The sequence below is a fragment of the Crocuta crocuta genome, unplaced genomic scaffold (assembly GCF_008692635.1).
Source record: "Crocuta crocuta isolate KB4526 unplaced genomic scaffold, BGI_CrCroc_1.0 scaffold53, whole genome shotgun sequence".
Classification (NCBI taxonomy): Eukaryota; Metazoa; Chordata; class Mammalia; order Carnivora; family Hyaenidae; genus Crocuta; species Crocuta crocuta.
This window is the reverse complement of record NW_027529432.1, coordinates 227,965-237,636: the sequence shown is the minus strand read 5'-3', so window position 1 is coordinate 237,636 and position 9,672 is coordinate 227,965. Positions and strand designations below refer to the sequence as shown.

The 9,672-nt window shown below is 50.7% G+C and overlaps 1 protein-coding gene across 1 annotated transcript in view; it reads left to right on the top strand.

Annotated features, from left to right (window-relative positions):
* Window positions 1-7,300, top strand: part of EEF1G (eukaryotic translation elongation factor 1 gamma) — a 10,705-nt gene extending 3,405 nt beyond the window's left edge. Inside the window, exons 5-10 of the mRNA XM_077759639.1 lie at window positions 36-179; window positions 2,219-2,348; window positions 2,722-2,926; window positions 6,431-6,603; window positions 6,697-6,821; window positions 7,064-7,300. Coding sequence (XP_077615765.1) covers window positions 36-179; window positions 2,219-2,348; window positions 2,722-2,926; window positions 6,431-6,603; window positions 6,697-6,821; window positions 7,064-7,222 — 936 coding nt within the window. The 3' untranslated portion in view covers window positions 7,223-7,300. The remainder of the gene's footprint in view (window positions 1-35; window positions 180-2,218; window positions 2,349-2,721; window positions 2,927-6,430; window positions 6,604-6,696; window positions 6,822-7,063) is intronic.
* Window positions 7,301-9,672: the final 2,372 nt, after the last annotated feature.

The window sequence follows — 9,672 nt, the reverse complement described above, 5'->3', positions numbered from 1 at the left end:
GCCCGCTATTAAGTTTGATCATTTGAAATAAATAGGCCACAGAGAATGCAAAGGAGGAGGTGAGGCGAATTCTGGGGCTACTCGATGCTCACCTGAAGACCAGGACTTTCCTGGTGGGCGAACGCGTGACACTGGCCGACATCACAGTTGTCTGCACCCTGTTGTGGCTGTATAAACAGGTGACGTTTATAAAGAATCTGGGTTCGGGTCGGCAGAGGGTGGTGGGTGGGTGGGGTTAGAAATGAAGTGATGAGTCTAATGAGTCCTCTCAGGTAACAGCTCGACTCGAGGAATCCCAGATTTGAGGGCCAGGCCGCGTTTTCTCCTCCTGAGGAGTTTGGGAATGTTCTGTTGTCCCGATTTCTCTGGGGCAGCTAAGGTGTTTAGTTTGGTTTCCATGTGTTTCTTGGGAAAGGCAGCTGTGCTTAGCTGTAAGGACAGGTAGAGCTGGGACCTTCGTTACAAAGATCTTGTGGAGGCTGAACTAGGTTCGGTACTTGGCTTCGTTAGTTACAAGTTGTAGGTAGAGGTGAGTGTGAGAGGGCTGGAGAATTCATTTAGTTCTTTTTCTCTCTGTAAGCTCTAAAACTAGGGTAGCAATAATTACTCTTGAGGTTTTTGGGTCAAAGAAGATGACATGCTGGTGGGTCGTGAGCAGCAGCTCTTGGACCAGTACTGGTCCAGAACAGTAGTGTGGTAATTGTCAAGAGAAAAAGCACCTAATTTGTGTCAGACATGGTGCCAGGGGCCTTGCGGGCATCATTGTAGTCTTGCCCTGCCTACGGGTGAGGGGAAATGGGACCTGGCCCAAGGGCGCGTAGCTAATAAACGGTGTAGGATTTGAACCCAAGACCTGCCGAACCAGCGCCATAGAACTGACTGCTATGCTCTGTCTCCGTGCCAAGGTCATTTTCTCTCTGGTCTTAGCAAACTAAAAGATGGTAAGTGAGTTTGTTTACGAAGCTAAGTTTAATTTAAAGGACTGTTTGATATATGAAATACTTTTTACTTTTGAGTTTTTATTTACTTTTGTTATTGAATATTCTTTAGTTTTTGAGGTTTGGTTAAAAAAATATATATATCGTGTAGTTAATGTAAATGATATTTGTTAATTTTGTTTATTTGGCAAAGTGAGTAATAGGTAGTTCTGTGTGTCTCCACCTTTTTTGTTTTTAAAATTTTTTATTTTTTTTGATGTTTATTTTTGAGAGAGCATGAGCAGGGGAGGAGCAGAGAGAGACAGAGACACAGGATCCGAAGCAGGCTCCAGGCTCTGAGCTGTCAGCACAGAGCCTGATGTGGGGCTCAAACCCATGAACCATGAGATCATGACCTGAGCCAAAGTCAGTTGCTCAACCAACAGAGCCATCCAGGCGCTGCACCCCCTCCCCCCCACCTACCTACTTACCTTCCTTCCTTCCTTCCTCCCTCCCTTCTATTTAATTGACACATGACATTTAAAAGATTGGAATATGTTGGTGTGAATTGGCTTTGTGACAGGAGTAAGGTGCCGGGTTGCCTGGATGGCTCAGATGGCTAAGTGTCTGACTCTTGGTTTCTGCTTAGTTCATGATCTCTTGGTTGGTAAGAGCCCTGCATCGGGCTCCTCACTGACAGTGCAGAGCCTGCTTGGGATTCTCTCTCTCCCTCAAAGTAAATTTAAAGAAGGACTAAGGTGCCATATAAACATTTGTACCAAGTAGTTTTATAGTAAGTGAAGGATGGGATCGAGCACCCATTAAATTGTGCTGAACTGTGGAAAAGGGGAAGGTAAACAGGAAGTAGTCCCTGGGGTAAGATGGGATTCTAGGGAGCTGCCATCTGGGAGGTTGAGAGGAAGGTAGAGCTTTGGTCTAGAAAGAAACAAGGGTCTCTGGCTTGGAACTCTTTAGGACCTTTCTTTCTGGGTCCCGAGCAGCAGCTCTTGGACTGATAGTGGTCCAGAACAGTAGTGTGGTAATTGTCAAGAGAAAAAGCACCTAATTTGTGTCAGAGATGGTGCCAGGGGCCTTGCGGGCATCATTGTAGTCTTGCCCTGTGTACGGATGAGGGGAAATGGGACCTGGCCCAAGTGCACGTAGCTAATTAACAGCGTAGGATTTGAACCCAAGTCTTGTTGAACCAGCGCCATAGAACTGACTGCTTACTGTGTTCTGTCTCCGTGTCAAGGTCATGGTTTCTCTCCACTGACTTGGTCTCCACCCTTCTGTTCTGACAGGTCCTGGAGCCTTCTTTCCGCCAGGCCTTCCCCAACACCAACCGCTGGTTCCTCACCTGCATTAACCAGCCGCAGTTCCGAGCCATCTTGGGGGAGGTGAAACTCTGTGAGAAGATGGCCCAGTTTGATGGTAAGTCGGAGGAGGTGGAGGAGCTGTGTGACCTGGCGCAGAGGCTGGTTTGCTCAGTCTCAATCCCTTGATTTCCCGTCAGACTTTTGGGTTATGTGGGCCCGCAGAATGTAGGGTGTCCCGCGTAGTGACTGATATTTCAGGCAGCTTGTTTTGCACGCAAACATACCCTTACTCGTTAGCGTTAACGTCTAGAAACGATGGTGCATACTTGTTGCTGAGGGTTGTGTTCTTCAGGACGTACAGGGAACTGATGGCAAGGCGGGGCCTAGACCCCTTTGTGGTCCCGCCCAGCAGTTTTCCTCCATCACCTATTTACCACCTGGCTTTAGAGGCTCATGGAAAGAGATTGAATTCTCTCCCTCTGTACTAGCTAAAAAGTTTGCAGAGAGCCAGCCTAAAAAGGACACCCCCAGGAAGGAGAAGGGTTCTCGGGAAGAAAAGCAGAAGCCCCAGGCTGAGCGGAAAGAGGAGAAAAAGGCTGCCGCCCCTGCTCCTGAGGAGGAGATGGATGAGTGTGAGCAGGCGCTTGCTGCAGAGCCGAAGGCCAAGGACCCCTTTGCTCACTTGCCCAAGAGGTAAGGGTACTAGAGGGTCAGGGGCCCGGGACCCAGGAAGGCCAGTGTGTCCCTGTGCGTGTTCCTCTTACACAGCAAGGGCCTAGAGTTTTAGGTTGTCCATGCAAAAGTCAAGAATGTTTTGTTTGTAAGTAAAGCAACTTCCTGAGTTTATTCTTAAGAATTGGGTGAGTTTTATGAATATTTTTGAATGTTTACTTTTGAGGGGGAGCAGGGGAGGGGGGAGGGAGACACTGAATCCAAAGCAGGCTCCAGGCTCTGAGCTGTCAGCGCAGAGTCCAGTGCAGGGCCCGAACTCACAAACTGATAGATTATGACCTGAGTCGAAGTCGACACTTACCCGACTGAGCCACCTGGGCGCCCCAATGCCTGCGATTCTAATGAGACCTAGGGCAGTGACTGAGGACCTAGAGAGCCTGGAGCCTGCTTCAGATTCTGTCTCCCTCTCGCTCTGACTCTCCCCTGCTCTTGCTGTCTCTCTCTCTCTCTCTCTCTCGTTCTTTCTCAAATAAATTTTAAAAAATAAAAAAAAAAAATTAGTATCACAGGCATTATGGGGCACCTGGGTGGCCTCAGTTGGCTGAGCATCTGACTCTTGATTTAAGCTCAGGTCCATGATCCCAGGATCGTGGGATCGAGCCCCATGTTGGGTTCCTCGCTGAGCATGGAATCTGCTTGGGATTCTTTCTCTCTCTGCTCCCTGCCCTTGTGCACGTGCGTGTTCGTGCGCGTGTGCGCTTTCTCTCTCTCAAAAAAAAAAAAACAAAAAAACAATTGCAAGCATTATGAGACCAGCCCTGTCCTGTTTGTAGCCACTTCACATGTAGTAGTTCTCATTTCTCCCTGCTCTTCACATCTGCTCACTCTGCCTTTCCCGAAGCCGTCCAGCCTTTCACTAGTTCTGTTAGTGTTTAACATGGTTCCACCTCCCTTATTTTGTAACTTTTTTTTCCTCTTTTTCTCTCCTTTTTTTTCTCTTTTCTTTTCATCTTTATTTATATTTAGAGAGGGAGGGAGCGCTAGTGGGGGAGGGACAGAGACAGGGAGAGAGAGATTCTATCCCAAGCCGCCCATGCTGGCAGCGCTGAGCCCGCTATGGGGCTCAAACCCACAAACTGGGATATGACCTGAGCTGAAATCAAGAGTCGGACACTTAACTGACTGGACCACCCAGGCGCCCTGTAATGGTTTTTTATGGAGTAACCCAGCATGAAGGCGCACGCTGCTGGCGGTATGATAGGAGCATGGAGACTTGTAAGTGACGAGCGTCCTAGTGCTGGATGGTCACGGTTAGGAGCTGGCGTTTGCCCATTTGGGGAGCAACTTGAAGTGTAGCTCAGGCTTAGCAGTTCATACAAGACCAGGGAAGGCGTCAGATGCAGCTGTTCTTTACAGATGTATTTCTTTTCGAACCGAAGTGATTTACCTTGAACTTAGCACAGGGGCGGGTCAAGAGTGAACAGGCTTTTTGGTGTGTGTAAATAAGCTGTGATAACTAACCCAAATTATATATACTGTTGTAACATAGACACTGTTAATTATTAGCTAGAGATTTTTACATACATTAGGTTGATATACTCCGGGCAGAAAATGAATCCCCAATAAACTGAAAATCTTTAATAAACTTTGCATTTCTTCTATCCTTTTGCGAATGTTGGTTAATACCAGTTTGTTATATTGCCGTGACGCTCTAGTGGGTTGCCGAGAGGATTTTCCCTTGGATTTTTTGTTTGTTTGTTTGTTTGTTTGTTTTGAGAGAGAGCGGGAACATGTACGTGTGTGGGCACGTGAACATGAGCTTGAGCGGGGTAGGGGCAGAGATGTGGAGAGAGAATCCCAAGCAGCCCTGTAGAGCCGCAGGGCTCGAGATCCCGAACAGTGAGATCATGACCTGAGCTGAAATCAAGTCAGACGGTTAACTGACTGAGCCACCCAGGCGTCCCTGCCCTGGATTTTTAAGGTCACAAAGGTAACGTCTTCAAAGATGAATAGTACTGTTTGTCCAGAGTTAGTTCTGGTCCTCTTAGGGCCTTCCAGCTAAACTTGTTCCAGGAGCTGCTCAGAGCCCGTGTTCATTTTGGGAGAAAGTGGATGCAACAGGGTCACAAATTACAAAGTTCCAACAGTTCAGGAGGATGTAAAGAAAAAAAAATCTCCAGTCTCTTTTTTGGGTGGTTGAGGGGGAAGGTCCTCTGGGGAGGTCTCTGATGTGTATTGGGGAAGGAACATGGGACCCAGGGGTAAAGTCCAGCCTCTGCTTTGCTCTGTGGAAGCAGTGGGCAGAACGCACCACTTAACCGGATCTGGAGAGAGAGGGAAAGGGATGGTGTCTAACTCTAGGGTTTGTTAGTATTATTTTTGCTGATGAGTAATTGAGCCAATTAAACATTTAGTAAGGTGTTTTGTTTTGTTTTTTTTAATAACTTTTTTGTTTCTTTCTTTGAGAGAGTGATCCAGTGTGAGGAGGGGCAGAGAGAGGGGGAGACCAGCCCAAGCAGGCTCTGTGCTGATAGCGAGGATCGAATGTGGGGCTCGAACCCGCAAACTGTGAGATCAAATGACCCAGTTGAAACCAAGAGTCCGATGCTTAACCAGCTGAGCCACCCAGGCGCCCAGCCATTAAAACATTTGTGAAAAGATTCTCAGTAGGGTGACATAGTATCACATGAACAGATCGTAGAAGGCACAATGCTAGATGCGTCATCTTAGGAAAGTCACCAGTGGGAAGTGTATAAAAATATTAATTAGTTGTCTTGTGTGCTGGCTTTGTGGGTGATTGTCTTCAGCTCGCGGTTTTCTAACTGCAAAGAAAAGAAATAGAACTGCTACCGTGAGGGGAAGGGCCTCTCTGTAGCGGCAGAGCCCCGCCTGCTCATTGTGCCTGATCTGAGCCCTAGCGCTTCAGAGATCATCTGAACCTAAGGGCTTTTCAGCATCCGGGCTTGCTCCTGGGCAGACTAGTGACTATAAAGGCCATGGTGTTAAGGTCTGGGGTGGAGTCCCTTTGAAGATGTTCACTGCTTACATTGCTGTCACATTGTAGTGTATGTAACCTAAAGAGGCCTGCGGTAGGGTACGAGACTTGGGTGAGTCAGTTTTCAAGTGTGACTCAATGGGAAAGCACCCNCTCCCCCCCCCACCCCCCAGGGGCCTGCCAGGAAGGAAAGGGAGCGTTTATTCTAGGTCTCCACCAGGGGGCAGCAGTTGTCTGTGCCTCCCTAGGGGCAGGTCTCATTCCTGCACCCCCCATAGGTCTCCCCCTCCTCAGTCCTAGCCTCCTAGCTGACTTAGGCTGTAGGTAGGAAGCAAAGGAGCACCCTAGACCCTTCTTCACACCCCCTTAGCTCTCTTCCCTCATAAGGTTGTGCCCATCTGTCAGTCCAGTGACCTTTTAAACCAGTATGTTTTAAGTGAAAATTGGCCTTATTTTCTTTCAGCCCCATCACCCTTTGTTACCTCAGGAGAACCTCCTCCACATTGACCTTACTTTTTCCCTCCGTTCAGTACCTTTGTGTTGGATGAGTTTAAGCGCAAATACTCCAATGAGGACACCCTGTCCGTGGCGCTGCCGTATTTCTGGGAGCACTTCGATAAGGATGGCTGGTCCCTGTGGTACGCGGAGTACCGCTTCCCCGAAGAGCTCACCCAGACCTTCATGAGCTGCAACCTCATTACCGGTGAGCGGAGGGGGGAGTCAGAAGGGGAAAGGGGAGCGCAAGGTAGTGGCTGATGTGATCCTAAAGGCAGCATGTTCTCCCTCGCCCCTTCAGGAATGTTCCAGCGGTTGGACAAGCTGAGGAAGAACGCCTTTGCCAGTGTCATTCTCTTCGGAACCAACAATAGCAGCTCCATTTCTGGAGTCTGGGTCTTCCGAGGCCAGGAGCTTGCCTTCCCGGTGAGGAAAGGTGTAGGGGAGGAGTCTTTCTCCTGAGGGTGGGGCAGGGGTATGGGAAACACACTTCGGTTCCTGTGCCTTGTAGGCATTCAAGAGAGCTCAAGGGATATGTACAGGAAGGAGCCGTCGCGGTCACAGGCGTTTTAGGAGCTGATGACATGTGTCTGAGCTGGAAGTAACAGGTGTGGGACAGTATCTGATAACCTGACCACATGCTGCTTAACCTGGCCTTTTCTCCCCAGCTGAGTCCAGACTGGCAGGTGGACTACGAGTCCTATACATGGCGGAAACTGGACCCTGGCAGCGAGGAGGCCCAGACGCTGGTTCGAGAGTACTTTTCCTGGGAGGGGGCCTTCCAGCATGTGGGCAAAGCCTTCAATCAGGGCAAGATCTTCAAGTGAACATCTCTTGCTGTCACCTAGCTGCCTGCACCTGCCCTTCAGGGAGATGGGGGTCATTAAAGGAAACTGAACATTGAACCCTTACCTGTCCTGCCTCCTTTGTGAGTGATGGCTTCTTCAAAGGGGACTAGATCTGTCGAAGCAGGGTATTTTGTGAGCCTACAGTACCTCCCCTTGCAGGGGAGAAGTCTTCGGAGGAACAGGAAGAGGCCTCTCCTCAGTTTTGACTATTCACCCTGCCTCTACCATGATGATTGACTGCTAGCCTAGCTGGGAAAGACTGGACTCAGTGAGGGTGGGCGGGCACGGGGAGCTTTGTAGCGACCTGATTTGTTTTTTTAATGTCTGTGTATTTTTAAGAGAGAGTGTGAACGGGGGGAGGGGCAGAGAGAGGGAGACACGGAATTTGAAGCAGTCTCCAGGCTCCGTGCTTGGGGCTCGAACTCACAAACCACGAGATCATGACCTGAGCCGAAGTTGGACTCCTAACTGACTGAGCCGCCCAGGCGCCCCAAGTAGCTACCTATTTCTTAAGAACCAGATTACAGAACTTTCCTAGTGAAGGGTGAGAGTGCCTGCTAACGGCACTAAGAACTAACCTACCGTAGTGCACAGTGTGTGGAGAACTTGGCGTGATTTCTCACAGATGGCCTGGAAAGTAGGTAGGTGGTGGCATCCGAGGTCATAGTTTAAATAATTCAAACAAGTGGGAATACAGGTACCGATTACCCAGAACAGGCACTGGCCTCTTGTCCCTAACCTGGCTGTGGACCATCTGGCTTTTTTTTTTTTTTATGTTTATTTTTGAGGAGAGAGAGGCTGTGCATGCACAAGTGGGGGAGGGGCAGAGAGAGGAGACACAAAAAGCTGAAGCGGGCTCTGGGCTGTCAGTACAGAGTCTGATGCGGGGCTCGAACCCATGAACCACAGGATCATCACCTGAGCTGAAGGAAGTTGGACGCTTAACTAACTGAGCGCCACAGGCACCCCTGGGGTATTTCTACTTTCTAACAAGGAAGTGGGGTTCAGAGATTTAAGCAACCTGCCTGTGATCAAAACAGTTGCCTGTGGAGACAGGATTTTGAACCCAGTGGGTGTCCCTGCTGCCCATACTCCTAAGTGCGCCCTGCTGCTTCCTGGAATGTAGAGCAGTCCTAATTCCCATCCAGAAACCCTGCTCAGACCTGTGGTACTGTTTTATCTCCTTTGGGCCTAATTTTTATTGTACCCTTTGCAGAGATCCTTGTTCCTACTCTCTTCTGAAGAGCTTTGAAGGTCGCCCTGTGTATTAACAGGTGAAGCAGGAAAGCTCTAGCTCAATTCACATATTTGAGGCATATGCAGAAAGAGTTACCACTCAACCTTTGGTCTCTGGTTTATGGTTTTATGTATTTTGTTGTCTTTTTTTCCTCCCACCTTAGTCGAAGCACAGAAGGGCTTGGGTTGGGAGGGGAAGGAAGAAGGTGAACTTTCCAGGTACAGACGGGGCGCTGGTAGCTTGGGAAAGGGGAGGGCTGGGTACCTAGATCCCGGTGGGGGTTCTGGGAAGAATGGGCCGAGCAGAGCTGCGGTTTGGAATCCTGCTGGGTAAGGATGGGTTGGTTCTTGCTCAGAGTTTGCTCCCTGGCGGGTCATCTTGGGTCGGATCCAAACTTGCCACCTGTCCTGCTTCCGAGCATTCCCGGCCTGCTCTGGGTTAGGATCTAAAAGTGCTAGCTGCTGGCTGGGCTGGGTCCTGCGCAGGGTGCCTGGCCTTGCGGAACCTGTCCGACTCCCTTCACACCACACCTCCCTGCTCCCTCGCTCTCGGGTCCTCTTCCCCCCTGCTTCCCGGTATCCTCGGTCTTCCAGGAGCTGAATGTTGAGTCAGAAGAGGCCCAGGAGTGAGGCCTCGTTGTGGAAAAGGGGGGTTCTGCCGGGTGGGCCAGAGCTGGGGCAGCAGCAGGCCTGGCACCCCACGTGGACTGGGCGGGTCTGGTGGACCCGGACTCTCCGGCTGCAGGAAGCATGACTCATCCTCACGTCCTGCCTCCTGTGCCCCAAACTCTGGCGGTTTGGTGCAGAGAAGGGCGGCAAGGTTGCTGGATGAGGCCCGACCTGCGCTTGGGGGAGGGCCAGTACCCACAAGCGGGGGTGGGGTGGGCAGCCCGAGGGGAGGGTGTCCGGGGCCTCCGGCTGCCTCCGCTGTTGGCCTCCAGGCTGTTGGCCTCCAAAGCGGGACGGAACTGAAGGGCCTCTTCCCGCCGACGTGGGCAAGAAAGAGGTTAACAGCAGGAGTTTCTAGCGGCAGATGTGGGGCGGGAAAGAGGGGAGGTCCATCTGGAGTGGGTCGGGCCCCGCCCTGCCCCGGGGAGGCCTGAGTCACCGCACAGCCCCGGGCTCGGGACTCTGGCCCTCCCCGATCCCCGACCGATCCCCGAACGGCAGGGGCCCCGCGCTTGCTGGAGCGG